The following is a 19,204-nucleotide window of genomic DNA, read 5'->3' as shown; positions in this document are numbered from 1 at the left end:
TGGGAATATAAAGAAGAGAAGAATGAAAGTCAATGAAAGAAAATAAAGATAATACAAAATTTTAAAATATTATCCTGTTAATGACAAAATTACACAAATATCTCTTATGATGTTGTATGCATAATAAAATTAATTTATGGATACAATGGTAATTTTGGTCATTTGCTTCTCATTTTCCTTCCAAAATTGAGAGAAGGGAAAAGGTATTTATTAGACCAAAGGAGAACTTTGAAAATTATTTTGGGCCCAAAGGATAACATTTGGGGAACTAAAAAATATGTACTTTTTTAGCTGATATATTAAAAATCTATAATTTTGGCTGACCCTATGACCACAGATTTTGTGAAAAACCAGAGATTGTTCGATTCTGGAAAATATAATTTTGTGAGAAACCAGAGATTATAGAGAATATACTTTAGATGAGACTTTAGGGTTATATCAGTTTCAATTCAGGGTCATGAATACCGTGCTAAGGCATACTCAAAATGCAAATTGCTTTCATTTCTAATTATTGAAAGCCTTTCCCTTTGATCATAGCTCTAATACCATTCAGTATCTTATTGGAATTAATGGTAAAGTCTGAAGTGCTTTCCACTTTGGTGAAGTGTTTGTTAGATGTTTATTTTCTGTTAAACAGGTTTGCCCAGATTACTTTCCTTGCTGTGTTTTATGGGCCTGAAACATTATATCCCCTGTCAATTATCCTGCAGGGCAACCAAGAATTATTGTTGTACCCTGAAAAGCAGCTTGCTAGCAATTGAGGTCTTCACCTAATGAGTTAGATAGCAACTTGCCGCCACTTGAGTTTACTATTTTGTTGTTATTTCTGATTTCATTAATTTGGATTGTGTTTTACATTTGGTTACAAGTTTAATTTAAATATTTGCAGGTGAAATGTTGTTTCTATAATGATCTTCTTAAGGAAATAAAATTTATATTTCTATACTCATCTGTTTTTCATCACATGTAAAAGCTCATATAATTATGAACTATGGCATATTAAACATAAATCACTTCGAGATGATAACTGGAGCAATCTATTAAGGGTTTTGATTCTGAGGCCTATTAGGAGGGGGTGGAGGGAGGTGAGGTATCCAAGTTCTGGGGTCTCTTAGATTAAATGCAGGTGGTGGAGGAGGTGATAGTGAAGGAATATGAGGTATCCAAGTTCTTGGATCTCCCAGGTTAAAAGCTGGTGGAGGAGGTGGTTGAAAGAGAGATGGGGTTGGTGGAAAAGGTGGGAGAGGAGGGAATGGGAAGGGCAAAGAGGGAAGTGGTGGCAGGGTAGTCAAGGGTAATCTTGGATATGGTGGCAAGGGAGGGAGAAAGAACTTTGAAGAATTGAAGGAACTTGGCAACTTTTGTCCGTAATTTCCACACAAGGTATCATTTCTTGTGGCTGGCCTGTAACTTAGTGCATCCAAGCTGTAAATACAGTGATTGTCTTGCTTCGACTTGACAGATATCTCATTAGTTGTTGTCTTTAATCCAGGAACATCACAGGCTGAAGATGAGCTGTTTATTAAACTTGCCTGGCACAAAGATTCAATTGCTGCACCATCTACACAATCAACACCTTCAATTTGTGGTACTTCCAGGTTGTATGTCCCATATCTATCTGTTGTTCGGTTCACCGAGAAGTTTATCTGCTCTGCTGTTTTAGGCGAGTTTTCATTGAATTTGCATTGTATATGAACATCCACACCTGAAATCAGTAGCAATCAAAAAAATTCAGTGATTTTCATAGTGTAATGCATAAAACTACATATTCAGCAAATCAGAGTTCGAACAATCATACATCATAGACCTTTACTGTTAGGCTAATCCACCCGGGTTTATGTTTTTGGGCAGAATTGAATATATAACAATAAGGAGGAAGAGTTGTTTACCTGGCAAGAAGTAGCTGTATCTAGAGAAAGTATTAGTGGAGCAAGTATCACAATAAACAACACCAACAACACTGATGCTGGAGGTGGGATTTGAAGGTTGAGCAAGGAGAGAAAATGGGTTAGCAAAAAAATTTGCAACAACAAAAAGAAAAATGAATGGAGCCATGGAAGAAGCTTCTACAAAAGCATTATCTATAGGCATTGAATCGAGCATATAATGAGCCCGTGAGTAGTTAGTATGAGGACCAACTGCAATCAGGGTGCAGAAAAATGCTTTATCTATTCACTACAAACAAAGACATGTGAAGAATCCTTTTGGAAGTTTGTGAAGAGAAAGGGCTTGCGACACTGTAGAAGATTGATAGGTAGTGGAGGTCTGATTTGGAGACTATAATCTGATGTCCAAGAAATGAAAAGGACAATATTGATGGGTGGGAAATTGGAATTTCTTGATGTTCTGCATATTTGAATTTGATGGCTGGTTTTCTTGCTTTGCTGATGTGATTCATTATCGTTTGCTGTTCCCTCAACACATGGCCACTAGATTAGATTTGGACTCGGCTTAATCACATTCTTATGTAATATTGCAGATCTGAAGAATGTGTAGGCCTCATTCTAATATTAATTTGGGCTCCAAAAGACCCAAAAGTTAGTATTTCTTCTGCATGTGACAAATTCAAGTGATATTGGGCCTCAGGTTGTCAGCAACATCCACTTCTTTTTACCACCATAAATAAGGCAGTCCTCACTGTGCTGTACGGAGCACAAGCCTATGATTAATAAAATAGCAAAAGTTACTTGATGAAACATCCATTATAGAAATTAGGAAACAAATTAAAACAAATAAATAGATATATCATAATTAAAACAAATTAGAGCCAGAGAGCTCCGGCTTCCTTGAGAAGAGGGACGAGGGTTCCATTGATATGAGAAGCCATGACTCTATCCATAGCACCGACAAGTTTCCCACCAACGAAAACCACAGGAACTACACTTGAATAATTCCCAACAAGCGTCATTAATGCTCCCTCAATCTCCTTCCCTCTTGGGTCCTGGTCAAGCTCATACACGGTAGGGTTCACACCCATCCCACAGAACAATCTCTTCACCGCATGGCACATGCAGCAGCTACTCATACTAAATATAACCACCGCACTTTCAAACGCCAACCTCGCCACCCACTCCAATGGGTCTGAACCATCCATAATCATCCCTCTCACCTCCGACGGCGGCACATAGTAACCCCATGAAGATGATGACTCTGCAACCTGCTGGTACTGGTACTGCATGTTGAAGAATTTTCAGAAACAATGAGTTAGTGGTCAAATACAAGGATTCATATATATATATATATATATATATATATATATATAGTGGTGGTGGTGGTGGGGGAGGGTATAATGGTAATAATATGAGTTTCTCTGATGTTGTCGCAGCGCATGCTTTGAGTAGCTTATGGTATTTTGCGTAAAAAGATTATTGTCTGTCCTGAGAAGACATCACGTGTACACTTATAAAAATGGCAAAAGTGTCAGGTATAGAAGGCGGCTACAAGTTTTTTGTCTGCTCCACCAGAGTAATAATAGAGAGAGATTACAGAGGTCGCAAGAATTCAAGAACCTGTTTCAGGAAGAATCAGGGTACTTTTTAACTAGGAGCTTTCTCTCAAAATCAATCAAGAATTCCATGAAATGTGCATGCGATTAATTCTTCAAAAAAAAGAAAAAAAAACCAGTATATAATTTGGTCTTGGTTATAGACTTGGGTATAATTAATATTTTGTGTATTCATCTCTGGTGCCATTCTCACCTAAAGCAGAGACAAAACAGAGACCAAGAAAAAATTTTTAAGACAAGAAAGAAATAGGCGTGGCCTGCCAGTGCGGCCCATATATCCAGGCGGCGCTGCTGCTATGGTACGGTTGCGCCGCATACCGGCGAAAGATCAGGTCTTTGAGACTTTTGACTCAGGACCAATCATCTATATCCGAATGGGGTACGCCATGCCCTGTATTCTTTTTACCCTTTTTCATATGTGAAAAATACTGAAACGTTTTTTAAACTTTATTTCAAACGCATAAATTTTTATTAAAATTTTGAAAAAAGAAATTTTTTATTTTTATTTATTAAATTATTTTAGTTATTAAAGAATTTAAAATATTTTTAGTTTTATGTAATTAGAGTTTATTTGATTCAATGGCTACCGTTAATTGTTAAAATCAATCTCCTACTAGAGATAATGATATTACCATTAGAATAATAATCTCTCAAATATATTAGGAAAAAAATATCCTGAAAAATTTACACAAATCAAAAAAATTCACATTGAAACAGAGATGAGAAAAATATAACAAATAAATTGAAAGAACAAAAAAATCTATTGAATCTCTTTCATTTCTCCAATTTGTCTTTAATAATAATAATTATTATGATCTCCTCCTCGCCAATGAATTTGAGTTTCCATCAAACAATTCCTCAATTAAATTCTCAATATCTTCTGCTTGGTACTTTACATACTTTTCCGTTTGCCTACCCGCCGAAAAGTACTGCTGGAACCGCCCCAGAAATGACCGGTAAGCAGGAATAACCACCGCTGATACCGAAACCCGAAGCTCAGACTGTAGCTGCTCGTCGCTCACAACCCATGTGCTCTGCGTCTTGTGTATCTCATCAAACATGGAGTTAAACATCTTGAACCTCTCCTTCAATACAGGCTTCACCACCTTCCCATTTACCTGCAACCCTTCGTGGCTCAGACACTGCAGTAATCTGCTCCATGTCTCTCTTGTATATCCCTTATGATATTGCCTCAGATCGGTTGACCGCTTTCTACACCATTTCGCTCCCATTGTGTCATTAATCTCAGTGGATCCTTTGATCTTTTGGAGAATATACCTTCCATTGTTCATCAAGAACACGTAGCGCAACGCAGGGTCTCTGTACAATTTCGATTTCATTTCAAGATTCTCATCAAGCAAATCCATTATCGTTTTCAGCTGCACTGAAAATGGCGACGTTTTTGGATTGCCATCTTCATCGGCGCCTTCTGTGATTTCTGCATCCGGCTGGTTGCACTTTCCGGCATTGGCATTTCCCTCCTCCATTTTCTGGTGCTGCTGGAAGACTTGTTCCAATGTGTTTTTATATTCGCAGGCGTATTTTAGATAATTCATGGTGTAGCGAGTCAAGGGGTGAACTGCACCGCTTGGAACTGGAGTTCTGCTATGGTCCCTCCTTATGGAATCCTCAAGATCACAGAAAATGCTCACGGCTGCTTCTCCGAGCAAGCGTTTCGCAGTGAAGGTTTCCCCTTTTAAGTCCCTGGAATGAGTAGTACTATCAATTGTAGGAATCATATCCCTCAAGGTCTCGTACATGTCCAAGAATTTGAATAGTTTCTCAGCAGATTGTTTTGTCATGGCAACAGCTTCTGCGAAATTGAGAAACATTACCGTTATTGATGATGCAAGATCGTTAAATAATCTTTGGGACACTGACGGGTACTCTGAAAAGACAAAGTTACAAAGCTTCAGCTCGCCAGGCAAAAGAACTGAGTAACAATGCTTAAGAACGTCAATCCAGGCAGAGATTTCTCCTTCCAGGGTTTCCCACTGCATCCTCTGCACATCCTCGATGCTGGTATTGGTGAATCCAAGCTTATCCAATTCGCTGTTGAATGCAGTTTTCCTTATCATGTTATAAGCCATACAGCACTCCCTCTCGTAACCCAATGAGATCATCGCAGTAGCGATTTTGTTCATGTTGCAGATTGATTCTTTGGAATAAGCGGGGAATTCCTCCCCTATTGTTGTTTCTGCTTCTGGTTGGACGCCTCCTCGATCAGAGTTATCCTGATGATGGGAACCGAAAGATGGTTGCTTTGATGCATATGGGGTCTTAGAATCTGAAGAATTGTTTTGGTTGTGATTGCGAATACGACTCTCTAGAATTGTTCGAAATTCACCGTCCAACAACGACATGGAAAGATGCAAAACGTTGCTCGATCTATTGAGAGGAACAGCCATTATTGGATTGGAATTGAATTCGCTGAAACTTGTCAACCTGGAAATGCGGATTAAACATTCAAAGAATGACAAATCTTCTTCTTTGCTATGACCAAACCTGTTGGAATCATAGTAAGCTATCTTTTCTTGAGCCATTTTCAAAAACAATTCCACAGAATTTGGAACCGCCGGTGGATTTGACTTATCCTTTGTCTCTGACAACCTCTCAAGAAATCGATCAACATCTTCAAGAACCTGAGAAAGGCTTAATTCAGTAACAGGGGAAGCCTCCACAAGATTTTTCTCCTCCGCATGGTCAGGTTCATGTCCTGCAAAGCCATGGGCAGGGTTTTGATCCATTTGTTTGTATCAAACAAAGAATGTGTATGGCATTGCAGAAGGAAGCAAGAGACATGAAGAATCATAGCCAAAGGGAAGAAGAAGATGAAAAATTGATCATTTTTCTTTAGTGTTTTTTTATGATTGTGCTAAAATTTGTTTGGAGGAGAGAAGAGGGAAGTTGGTGGAAAGAAGAATAACGTGCAATTATAGTTATTGACCGTTAGTTATCGGGAGAGGTGGAGTGGCTCATTGACCGTTGGCTCATTTTGAGGGAAGAAGAAGGTCGTGCTTCCCATGACTTCCCTCTTTATGGTTGTGTTTGGGTTGAAGGAAAATAAGAGAGGAAGGAAAATTTGAGAGGAAAATAATATTATTTTTTACTCATTTGTGTTTGGTTAGAAAATAAAATAAAGAGGAAAGAAAATTTTAAAAGGAAAATAATAATTGAATGTCAATCTCATTTTCTCTCTAAATGGGAGAGAAAGTGAGAGAAAAGTATTTAAAATTACAAAAATATTTCTATATTTTTTAGGTTATTTTTAAATATCTAAGGATAGTATTGTAACTTTATTCTTTAAAAAAACAACTTTCCTCTTAATATTTTCCCTCTAATTTTAATATAAAATAAAAAAGTTATTTTCCTCTATGATCATTACATTCTTTTTTTTTTCATTATTTTATTTCCTCCCATCCAAACATAGTGTATATCTTCTGTTATGGTTCCCCTGTTTATTTATTATTTTAATTTCCCTTAAATACAATAAAAATTTAGTTATTTTTTTATTTATAAATTGGTCTTAACATAAAAATAATAGAAAATTTTATTTATTTATTTATTATGTATGAAATTTTACTAATTTTTTTTATAATAGTGAGTTTATTAAAAATATTAATAAAAACTCTAATTTTATCATAATTTAATAATTGTAATAGGAATTGATAATATATATAAAGTTTATTTGATGTTATTATTTGAATTTTTATTGGTGAAAAAATTATTTTAAAAATATATATAAAAGATCTTTAGATTTAATTATAAAAATTTAAAAACATCAATATAATTTTTTAAAATATTTTTAAATTATTATTTTTTTTATATTTTAACCACAACCTTAAACAATTTTATAAGAATATTTTTCTGAAAAGTAATTTTAATTGAATTTTTAATTTCATAATCACAATTTTAACATGCTTTTGAAACCTAATAGTGGGCCATATAATGAAGGCCCAAAACTCATTTTATTCTTTAGGCACTCAAGGCTATATGCCATAATTAGCAAAATAAATAATCACCCACAACTTTGGTCCTGGGCTTAAGGCTAAAAGACATCTTTAAAGAAGAAGATAGCTGCTAAAAATCTGCAGCAATGGCATAGAGTTAGATGGAAACATTATGACAATAATAGCACAAATGTGTTGTTGCCTCTAAAGAGTTAAAAACAATTGTTGGAGCTTTAAATGCTGTCCTTTGCCTTTGCACACAAAGGTCACCAAGCAATCAATCAAATGATAATGAAACAACCAGGCAAATGCTTTAAGAAAGGACACCAAATAACAAGATGAGTTTGAATATGGACATGCAGTACAATACAGGTACAAAATTAGAATATAGTGAGCCTAGGCCTACCTTTATATGAACAAACATTGTCAGCTCTCAGCTGGCACTTTCGTAAGTCAGTCACCAATTTTAAAATTGAAGGCAAATAAGAGAAAAAAAAAATTATAAAGAAAAATAAAAATATTTTTTTTATTTGAGAATAAAAAAATGAAAAAAAGATAAAAAATAAAGGTGAATTACAATAAATTAATGTGACTATTTATTTTCTCTTTATTTTTTTAGAGAAAATAGTTGAAAAATAAATAAAATTATTTTTTTTATTTTTATAATTATTTATTTTAATTTTAAATAAATATAACGGAATATAAATTTTACTATTTAAAAAGTAACTTTTCCTCTTTATTTTTTTTAATATTGAAACAATCGAAAGGAGAATAACTTTGACATTATTTTTATTTTCTTTCTTTATTTTCCTTTATTTATTTTCTTTTCTCTCTAATAAAGTTTCTAAACATAAGCTTAGTATTGATAGAGCCAAACAACACTGTATTTATGTCTAATTAAATTCACCTTTGTTTATAATCCATATGTGTATATTAATTTGTGATTAAGTTTATATAAAAACAAGTGGTATGTGATTAAAATGGATTTAATTTCATCTATTGTCTATAATTTTGCTAGCTATTTTATTATCGTCTCTTAATTTTAATTTAACACCACCCAATAGCATTTTAGCTAAATTCCATTTAATAGTTTGATCAAAAGCACTAGGTAAATTAAATACAATAAAAAATAATTTAGTATTTGATACATCTAAATTTTAAAAAAAAATTATCAGTAATATATCAACAATAATTAGAAAAATTATTTTTCTTTAATGGTAAATAGATAAATATTTTTTTTATTGTATTTAATTTATTTAAATATGTCTAAATTAGTATCTAATTAGAGTATAAATTAGAGAAATTTTAAATAATATTAAATTAAAATTTAAATATTTTATTGATATAAATTAAAATTGAAAAACGATAATGAAACAGAGATGGTGAATAAAATAAGCAGATTGAAATGGGTATGAAATTAAATCTCTCATTTGATTTAAGATAAGACAAAAAATGGAATTTCCACAAATGGAATGTTTTACTAATTATCCTTATCTCTTAGTTAGAAGAAGAATCATAGAGTCTAATGTGTAATTTTGCTTTTGGAATATTGTCGGTGGCGCTTTATCACCACAATTCTACAAATAGATCGGTACAGAATTTACAAGGGCAAACTTGGCATTGCAATTTCACTTTTCACCCCACTTGGATTTTCCATTGCATTTTCTTAGAATCCATATAATGATGTCAAAATTCAGAAATATTTTTGCTAATTAATTATCATTTAATGTGTTTACTTTTATTTATTTAATATTTATTGAGAATCATATCTGAAATTTTATAATTTTATAAATAATTTTAGTATCATTAAATTAAACTAAATTTATTAATTGAGATATTTATTTATTGTCAAAAAATGCCAAAGAATATTAAATTTGGCGACTATAATATATCTTTTTTAATATTAAAAAAAATTAAAAATTAAAAATTTGTAATTGAAAGAACTCCTAAATTTTAAAGTAAATTTTTTATGAACTTCTTAAATATTAATTTTTTTGAAATTTAAATTTCTATTTAAAAATATTTATTTCTTTTTTTTAAGTTAATATTTATTTATTCTTAAATAATAAAAAATTATAAAAAATAATAACTAGAAAAACATATTTGAAAAAAATTTAATTTATTTTTTATCTTTCTAAAGAAAATGTAAGAGAAATATTGTATTATGAAACCTCTAAAATGTGGAAGCATCTTTGAAACTTGAATTGGAAGGCAGCGTTTGGTGCGTTAATTGTTATGATAATTACATCTAGCTAAACGCTTTATCAATTTGTTCATCAAATTCAATTTTTCTCTTTTAGTCCAAACAAGATTTAATCAATTATATCACATCACATCATTGGCGGACGAAAGTATTTAATGCTTAATTATCACTACTTAGGATAAGTCAATGTTCAAAGTCTGATAAAATTGATTAATGTCATATGAATAATTAATAATTTTATTATTTCAAAATTTTTTATTATATATATTTTATAATATTTTAAAATTATTATAGATTTTAAGTGATTAAATTAAAAAAATGTGTTTATTAACACCAAAATAAGTTGTAGAGTCTGCTTGACATTACCGTTAAAACTGTTGTTCAGAAAATCACTTTTTTAAATATACTAGTTAGAGAATGTTAAAAAATAATTAAAAATTAAATTTAATTAATTTTAGTCACAATAACACAAAAATAATAAAATAATTTTTTCTAAACTGCTTTTCTTAACAGCATCTAAAATAATATTTTTATTCAGAAAAGCAGTTTCAGGCTCTGAAATTCAATGCCAAACATGACTATAAAGATTCAATCGGAAAGAGATTCAATCGGAAAGCACACTAAAAGTTGAACAAAAAAAAATATACATGATCCCTAAAAGAATTTTATAAATATCTCTAGCATTATTATTATTATTATTATTATTATTCATGTGAAATTAATTAAATTAGAAAAAATATTTTATTTTATAGAGAAAATAAACTTAGCTTAATTTCATCAAAAAGTTAACTCAAAAAAAATTTATACTAGTGTACAAAGCATTTATTTCAAACTAATGTGGCACAATATCATTTTCACGTTTAAATATGAACACTTGAATTGTGAAGTTTCCAGGTAAATATATTTACAAATAAAGTAGAGTAATAAGATGAGTTCTTATACTATATAAAAAAAATAGATCGAGTCTATCTCAATTTCATGAAAAAAAAATTACTCAAATCTTATATTTAATATAAAATTTTTATCAAAACTAATATTTGACAATACATTTTGCACTGAATTTTTTTCCATTAAGAGAGTGATATTATGTTATAAAATTAAAAAGAAAAATAAAGGAATTGAGAAAATAGGTAAAGATAAACTTGCATATATCCGCAATTAAATCATCTTATTTACATGTCAAAATTTAAAACTATCATATGGAATCAAAATTGAAATCTAAAACGAAAATCAAAATTAATCAATTTAATAAGATTAAATTATTTTTTAAAAATATTTAATAATATAATTTAATAAAATATAGATTTTTTTGAAGGCAAATAAAATGGAAATTAAAATTAAGAAAACTTTGACGATTCTGGTCGGAACAATGGCCAATCCTAGATATTTGTTAACTCCGTCAGTTCCGCCATTGGACAGGTACACGTTTTCCCTATGAAATGTAAAATTACAGTCTTCCATTTTCATTTTCTGTTAAATCCACTGTTAAATCTCTCTATGGAAACAAACAGTGCAAAGCACACAGAGTGAGATTAAGAATACCAGATGTATATACTTTCCATATATACAATATAAATGGTCAATGAACGGAGAGGGGTAGTAGAGGAAGAGATATGGATCTTATAAAGCAAGCGTGTAATCTGCAGTGACTGTAGTGTATAGTGTAAACGAACCCCAAGGCAAAGCCGGCTTCTTTACAAGCTTAGCCAGTTCTGTTTTACTGCCACCAATTCTCTTTCTTTCTTTATTTTCTTTACTCTTTCTCGCACCACTACCAAGCAAAGCAATTTATGCCTTACCTAAGAGAGATTGTCTTGTTTATTTTATCTCTTGTTTATATTTAATCCTCTCTGTTATTGTTATTGGTTGTTTCCACTACTTGGATTCCTTTGCTTTGTCCTTTGACCCTTCGCTTACAAGAAGAGAAGCTATACCCACCAGAGTTATTCTGGTTCTTGTGATGGGATTTTTGTGAAAGAGAATAAAGACTTGAGTTTTAGAGGATGGGATTTTGATCGAGTTTGTTTGGATGCATCTACGAGTTTTGAGGATTTGAAGAAAAGGAAAGACTTTTGTTTTTGTTTAAACTGATTTTGAGGAGATGGGTTGCTTTCCTTGTTTTGATTCGAGGGAAGAAGAGACTCTAAATCCACGGAAGGAATCCGATGATCGAAAGCAAAGCTTGCCCACCGAGTCTTCTAACATTTCCAAATTATCCTCTGGTTAGTTTTCATTTATTTATTTATTTTTAATAATCGATTTCTTCACTTTCTCATAATTTCTTACCGTGTCATTGCTTGATCTGATCTGGGTACTTCTGATTTCATGTTGATGTTAGCTTTGCCTTTTCATTTTATTATGTCATTGGTACATGATGGATTGCTTTCATAAAAATTTTAGAGCTTTAGATTTCAGGCTTTTCTTTCTTGTAGACCCCACCAGTTTTTGATTCAATTTGTAAAGGGTACCAATCTCTTTAATGAAAAGAGATCTTCTTATCAATTTGATCACTGGGGTTCGATCTGGTTGATTGGTGTTGAGAAGTTAGAGAGTTTGGAGTGTTATTGCCAATTTGGGAAAACCATCTTTAGCTAAATATAGCAATTAAAATCAGTTATATGTTTTTTTTTTTAATTACTTTTAGCCTTGCATCTCAGTGCCAGTATCGCTTACTTGAGGTTTTTATTGGCCGTTGGAAAGCAACTATTTTATTGACCTTACTGTTTATTATGGCCTTGAATTATTAATCTCAGCTTCTACTTGGGAGTAATCACAGTTTTTCAGCGGACTTCTTTGTGGGGTGAAATTTGCAGGTGCTGACAGGCTTAGATCAAGAAGCAATGGAAGGTCAAAAAGAGAATTGCCAGTTGCTAAGGATGGATTAACTGGTGGCAACATCGCAGCTCAAACATTTACTTTCCGTGAGCTTGCAGCTGCAACAAAGAATTTTAGGCCAGAGTCTTTCTTAGGAGAAGGGGGGTTTGGACGTGTATATAAAGGGCTTCTTGAGAGCACTGGTCAGGTAATTCTCTGGGTTATTTCATTATCAGACATATCATCCCCAATACTATACATTTCCCTTTTTATCAATGAATATATCTTTGCCCGACTCAAAAGAGCAAGTAGATCAAGAATCTTAAATCTGAACTCACACTGATTTTGCAAAGCATAGCATTTAAAGGAAAAGTATAATGGTGCATTTTTCACTCTGTCTAATGTATTTCATTCCCAATTTTAATGTCAATCTTAAGTTATAGATGTGTTTGCTTTGGCATCTTGCTAACATCTCTTTGGAATGAAAGATATGATGAGGACTTGAGGATTTGTCTCAGTTTACAGCAGCCCTTGAACACAAAGCTTCAGTAAAAAAGAATGTCAGCATAAAACCATCAGTGATGTAAACATGGTTGTTAAACTCTTTCTACTTGTTTTAGTATCCTAAAGTTCTTGATCAAATATGACATTTTTATCCACCTAAGTTTCATTACTGTAAAGTCACTATGAGATTGAGAAGCTATTGAATTTTTGGCTCCCTTTATTCCAGTTTGTCATTGATGATGACTTTTCTCTTTTCAATTTTTAGACTAGTTAAAAGTAGTCCCATATTAGTACACTAAGCTTGTTGATGCTTTGCACCTATTATGGGGTGTTGGTACTACATGACATTGCTAATGTGTTGAATTTCAAGAGAAGAGAGCAGCTGTGGACAATTTTTGTAGCAAAAGAGTACTGTTGTGCTGGGCTCAAATTTATTATGTCTCATGGAAAGTTTGGGAGGCATAGACTTTAAGATTTGAAATTCTTTTTCGTATGTATAGGGACCAGCAACTAAATCTCTGTGGCTTGGGAAGTAGTTTCATGGTTGAGGTGATTTTGATCTCTCTTAACTTTCTTTTTGTGTTACAGGTTGTTGCTGTTAAACAATTGGATAGAAATGGCCTCCAGGGTAATAGGGAATTTCTGGTAGAGGTTCTCATGCTCAGCCTTTTGCATCATCCTAATCTTGTGAACCTGATTGGCTATTGTGCTGATGGAGACCAAAGGCTTCTTGTTTACGAATTTATGCCCTTGGGATCATTAGAAGATCACCTTCACGGTAATCTTGTTCGCCTACCTGTCTGAACTTATTATTTCACTTTTTGCCATTTTTCATTTATTCGTCCTATCAAATTGCAATATCTTCCTCTGCAAGTATTTGACCTTAATAGAAATCAGTCATGCTGTATGTTGAATACTATTCATTGAAATGTGATAAAAAAAGATAGTGCATGATGATGAGAAGTCAAAGTTAAAATAAAGAGGAAAAAGAAAAGAAAATCCTTTTGACAGTTTTGCCTTTTAAGGTCGTTTAAAACAAGTACAAGGGTAACTTAAAAACAACTGGACTATTTGCGCGTCTGCAGTGACAGATAAAATGACTCAGTAAAACCTATTTGCATTCCATTCTGGTGATGACTAGAAGAGTGATCATTAATCTCTCTCTCTCCCCTTCCCCTCTCCGTTTCTTTTTCTCTTTCCTGGTGGCTGAAATTTACTATTCTGAAAAGTACATGGAAAACCTGATGCATATATCTCTTGGCTAATTTTTACCAACTATCCCTTAACTTTAGAGTTTGTTACACTTTCGTCTATCATCTTCATTTTGTTAAAGTCCCTCAACTTAAAAAATGTTACATAAAAGTCACTCAACTTAAAACACATTACATAAAAGTCACTCAACTTAAAAAAAATGTTACATAAAAATCCATTAACTTAAAAAACGTTACATAAAAATCTCTAAATTTCAAAAACGTTAAATAAAAGCCCATAATGCCAAAATCTCATTATATTTCTGATCATTTTGATATGTGGCAGTGTCACACCGTAAAATGAAAAGAAAACTTTTTTTAGGTGCAAAAAATATTGGATAAGTATGTTAGATGGGTTTTCTGATTTTGAAGCTAGATTTTTTTTTTTTGGGTGAAACGATTTGTTATGCTAAATATACCTCATTTATGTGTTTGGGTATGAAATTGCAAATTTGAAATTGCTATGGGTATTTTGAGTTGCATGATGACTCAATTCCTAATCGAGTAAGAAATATAATTTCTAAACTTTTGATTAGGTTTAATAGACATGAGGCAGAGGTTATAGGAGAGAAACTAATATGAATTTTATATGGGCCTTTTAGTTTCTTTAATTTCTTTTTATTTTACAATGTGCCATTGCCATGTATTAGATAGGTAGGAGATATGATGAAATTCTATTATTAAGGACTTTTATGTAACATATTTTAAATTGAGGGACTTTTATGTAACATTTTTTAAGTTTAGGGATTTTATGGTAACAAAATGAAGATGAGAGATAGAAGTGTAACAAACTCCAAAGTTGAGGGACGGTTGGGAAAAATTAATCTATATCTCTCTATATATTTCTTTTCCATTCTTTTAATTAATCTTTAACTCTTGGCGATGTGCCATGTTATTCTTCAACTGAATCCCATTCAAGGAATTTGGAATAGTTTCATTTGTACCTCATATATTTAAGTCTTCCTTAACCATGAATTTGTACTCTAATAACAATTTTTGACTTATTACGTTAAGAAAATGGATATAGTTTTTATAACTTAGATGGGTTGAACTCTTAACTGTGATCACAGCACAGGTTGTGAAAGTGTTGTATCCTTCATCCTACAACTAGAAAATCATTACTAGATGTTCAAGAAAGAAAGAAATTAGTACCATTGACTGGAGATGAGGAATTCAAATATTTACTAATTTAGGATTTCTGAGTTGATAAAAAAATGAAAAAAAAAGTGTGATGTTCTCATAATTTACTAGTTTATTTTCAAGACATTAGACGCTAGATATTACAGCTAATTAAGAACTCATGAACACATCTATTCAGTTATTTTCTACTGTAGTCATTGGTGTTACTTTGAGATATAATACTTAGGATGTGAACTCCAAAGATCGAAAAAAAACTTTCAGTTGGGATTAATGCGTTGGAGTCGGAATGCAAAAGCTAAAAATTACACGTTAAAACCTCCTTATGGATCACATCACATGAGCAAATAGGAGGACTAAAAAAGAGAGCAATTGAGTTTGGAAAATTTTGGATTATTCCTTTTCTGATAACTTGCGTTTTACCAGGTAAGTTTTTTGAGTCCGGAAGTATAACTCCTGCCATAAAATTATTTGTGTGTGTGTACACAGGTTTAGAATCATCATATTTTAGATTTTTTGGGTTAAATGTTGGTCAAATTTGGTGCTTAGATTTGTTTGTAAGTCTACCTTTTGTTTATTGCTACAACTGACCATTGACCAATGGTTGATGAATCCTTGTGCAGATCTTCCACCTGATAAGGAACCTCTTGATTGGAACACAAGAATGAGGATAGCAGCAGGTGCTGCCAAAGGTTTGGAATACCTGCATGATAAAGCAAATCCACCTGTTATATACAGGGATTTCAAGTCATCCAACATTTTACTTGATGAAGGATTTCACCCAAAGCTTTCTGACTTTGGGCTTGCCAAGCTTGGCCCTACTGGAGACAAGTCACATGTTTCCACCAGAGTTATGGGCACTTATGGATATTGTGCCCCTGAATATGCCATGACTGGACAATTGACTGTTAAATCTGATGTCTACAGTTTTGGGGTAGTCTTCTTAGAGCTGATTACTGGACGTAAAGCCATTGACAGTACTCGACCACATGTTGAACAGAACCTTGTCACATGGGTAATATGCTTAACCTGTAGCATAGCTCATCCTTTTATCTTCTTTAGGTATTCTGTTTGTGTCTTTTGTAATGATTGTAGGACAACAATTTTATGAATATGCAGGCTCGTCCCTTATTCAATGATCGTAGGAAATTTTCAAAATTGGCAGATCCACGATTGCAGGGGCGTTATCCCATGAGGGGACTCTACCAGGCTCTAGCAGTGGCTTCCATGTGCATTCAGGAACAGGCTGCAGCACGTCCTCTCATTGGGGATGTGGTCACTGCTCTCTCTTATTTGGCAAACCAGGCATATGAACCTAATTCGGCTGCGCATGGCTACCGTGGTTCTGGGGATAAGGATGAGAGAAGAAATAAAGATGAGAGAGGTGGACAGTTATCGAAGAGTGAGGAAGGGGGAGGATCTGGACGCAGATGGGACTTGGATGGGTCTGAGAAAGAAGATTCCCCGAAAGAAACTGCAAGAATGTTAAACAGGGACTTAGATAGAGAACGAGCTGTTGCTGAAGCTAAGATGTGGGGAGAGAACTGGCGAGAAAAAAGACGACAAAGTGCTCAAGGTAGTTTCGATGGCAGTAATGGGTAGTACCCAGGCATCTTTCCTCCATCTTCTCTCTTTCTGACTTCAAACCAGGCTCATGAAGAAGCATTAAAAGCTAAGCTTGAGCTGGTCTGCCCGCATGTTCTCATCTTTTTCATTTGTATCTTTCGTTTTCTTTGTCTCAAATTCCTTTTTGTTGAAACATATAACCAGGTGATTATGAAGGAGAAAAAACATAATTGAGAGTGTAAATTATCTGCTAGGAGAGCAAGATAAGAACAAGACGTATTTATAAAAATTTTGAGAGTAAACACGTCTGAGTCATGTTCTGCTTGCTCTTATAGGTTTCTTATTATGAGCCAAAAAACATTTTCTGCTGCCTGTACTATGTAGTCTTCTTCAATGGCATTTTACCAACCAATCTATGTTATTTTATCAGATTAATCGATGCATTACGTTCTTAATAATATCCAAAGTTTGCATGCATGATTTATGCTACTGCTACTTCCAGAAGACAATACATGCCAAGCCAAAACCTTTTTGTCTTCTGGCTGGTGGACCACTTGGAGCTGGTTTGGTTTTGTTTTGCAATTTATAATTTGGCATCAAATGGGTTCAATCTTGAAATTACTCTAAAGTCATTAAGCTAAAAGTCCATTGCTACTTACAGGCTCATTTCTTGTTGGCTGTCTTTGTTTTCCTCTTCATGTGACCTAATGGTCATTTATTTAAGAAGGAAAAAATAAAAGCTTTCCTTGAATAGAAAAACAGTACAAATTAGAGGTTTAAGACCTTCCAATATTTAATTTTTTTTATCAGATAAATATGACATAAGTCTTAGAAATCCAATATATAAATAGCTATCTTGATTGGAAGATGTAAATAAAGTTGATGAAACATTTAAAATGATTAAGCAGCAGAAAGTATGTTTCACTATATGGTAATTTGTAGCTCATGTTTGTTTAATTCTATGGTCTTTTCATGCTTGATATGATAATCACCAAAAACAAGCTTTGCTTTCAAAAAGAAGAATAATTTTGATATATAAAAAAATCATCTTTATGTACTATCAATCAAATAATAAAGTAAAAAAATATACTAAATTTCAATAAATTGGCATAAAATTAAAAAACAAAAAGTTATGACATGAGAAAATTTCACCAAGAGTCAAAGAAAACAAAGAAAAATAGAGAAAAGAAATTGAATAATTTCAGAAAACAACCAACCTCAGTCAAGTTGTGTGATTCATGAGTTTCTTTTGGAGTTTATTGATGATATGAATAATATTAATAATATCAATAAAGAATAACAAATGAAGAAAAAAAATCAATCAGGCGTAAAGAAAACTCACGACTTGATCACAGCATCAACAAAGCGTTCATGAAGCTCATGAATTTAAGGTAGTCTTTACTAGGGGTGGCCATGGTTCAGGAACCGCCGGTTCAGGTTCAATAAAATTATGAACCTGAACCAAACCGTCATGGAACTGTTTGGAAGACAGTTCCTGAATCACCGTTTCCAGTTTGAGCCTCGGTTTAAAACTGTTTAAAAGACAGTTCGAAAAATGACAGTTCAAGACGGTTTGAAAGTGGTTTAGGAACGGTTTAAGAGCGACTTAAAGGAAAAAAATTAGAGGAAAATTTTATTAATTTAGAATTTAAGTTATATTTGTAAAAATATTTTAATTTTTCTTTGAAATCTTTTAATCAAAATAAAATAAGAATAAAAAGAATAAAATTAACTTATTTTTAAGAAAAATTTAATAAGTAAATACTTGAACTTATTAAAAAATTAGAGATGAAATTAATTTTAAAAAAAAATTAGAAAAAGGTGCATGAACTTAATTTTGCCTATATATCCCTTTACGATTTAGAGGAATTAAAATTTTCAGTTATAAGTTGAGAGAAGGGAGATTGAGGTGGTTTGGTAATGTGAAGCGTAGACATAGGAAAGCTCTAGTTAGACAAGTAGAGCATATTGGGTTAGAGAATAGAAAGAAAAGAATAGGTAGACCTAAACTGACTTGGAGGAGAATAGTACAACATGACCTAAAAGTATTATAAATTTCTGAGGATTTAACCTAAAATCGTTTAGAGTGGAGAAAGAGAATCCATATAGCTGACTTCAATAAATTTTTGTGATAAAAACTTAGTTGAATTGAGTTGAGTTAAGTATTACTTGTCCTTTTTTAAAAAATTATATGATAATTGATAATTAAAAAAATATAAAAGAAAAAAAAATCATAATAGAGGGTATTGAAAATTTTATTGAAGATATAAAATAA

General features: G+C 32.5%; 4 protein-coding genes and 1 long non-coding RNA gene across 5 annotated transcripts; 2 read left to right on the top strand and 3 right to left on the bottom strand.

Moving 5' to 3' along the window:
- Window positions 1-258: 258 nt before the first annotated feature.
- On the top strand, window positions 259-868 carry LOC131169649 (uncharacterized). The gene is made up of 2 exons (XR_009140538.1): window positions 259-572; window positions 711-868. It is a non-coding gene; the product is annotated as an uncharacterized LOC131169649 (long non-coding RNA).
- Window positions 869-914: 46 nt separating this feature from the next.
- On the bottom strand, window positions 915-2,496 carry LOC110639087 (leucine-rich repeat extensin-like protein 3). The gene is made up of 2 exons (XM_021789907.2): window positions 1,890-2,496; window positions 915-1,705 (listed from the first exon to the last, which is right to left on the bottom strand). The coding sequence occupies exons 1-2, from the start codon at window positions 2,101-2,103 to the stop codon at window positions 1,041-1,043; spliced, it is 879 nt and encodes a 292-aa protein (XP_021645599.2). The 5' UTR covers window positions 2,104-2,496; the 3' UTR covers window positions 915-1,040.
- A 187-nt stretch (window positions 2,497-2,683) lies between these two features.
- Window positions 2,684-3,292, bottom strand: LOC131169648 (glutaredoxin-C5-like). Its single transcript, XM_058128858.1, has one exon. The coding sequence runs from the start codon at window positions 3,176-3,178 to the stop codon at window positions 2,762-2,764; it is 417 nt and encodes a 138-aa protein (XP_057984841.1). The 5' UTR covers window positions 3,179-3,292; the 3' UTR covers window positions 2,684-2,761.
- Window positions 3,293-4,190: 898 nt separating this feature from the next.
- Window positions 4,191-6,408, bottom strand: LOC110639089 (exocyst complex component EXO70B1-like). Its single transcript, XM_021789908.2, has one exon. The coding sequence runs from the start codon at window positions 6,250-6,252 to the stop codon at window positions 4,315-4,317; it is 1,938 nt and encodes a 645-aa protein (XP_021645600.2). The 5' UTR covers window positions 6,253-6,408; the 3' UTR covers window positions 4,191-4,314.
- A 4,673-nt stretch (window positions 6,409-11,081) lies between these two features.
- Window positions 11,082-17,387, top strand: LOC110639117 (serine/threonine-protein kinase PBS1). Its single transcript, XM_021789943.2, has 5 exons — window positions 11,082-11,880; window positions 12,472-12,680; window positions 13,565-13,754; window positions 15,987-16,378; window positions 16,483-17,387. The coding sequence occupies exons 1-5, from the start codon at window positions 11,760-11,762 to the stop codon at window positions 16,963-16,965; spliced, it is 1,395 nt and encodes a 464-aa protein (XP_021645635.2). The 5' UTR covers window positions 11,082-11,759; the 3' UTR covers window positions 16,966-17,387.
- Window positions 17,388-19,204: the final 1,817 nt, after the last annotated feature.

This window comes from Hevea brasiliensis, chromosome 10 (assembly GCF_030052815.1).
Source record: "Hevea brasiliensis isolate MT/VB/25A 57/8 chromosome 10, ASM3005281v1, whole genome shotgun sequence".
Lineage (NCBI taxonomy): Eukaryota > Viridiplantae > Streptophyta > Magnoliopsida > Malpighiales > Euphorbiaceae > Hevea > Hevea brasiliensis.
The sequence above is the reverse complement of the archived record's forward strand: the minus strand, read 5'-3'. Positions and strand labels throughout refer to the sequence as shown.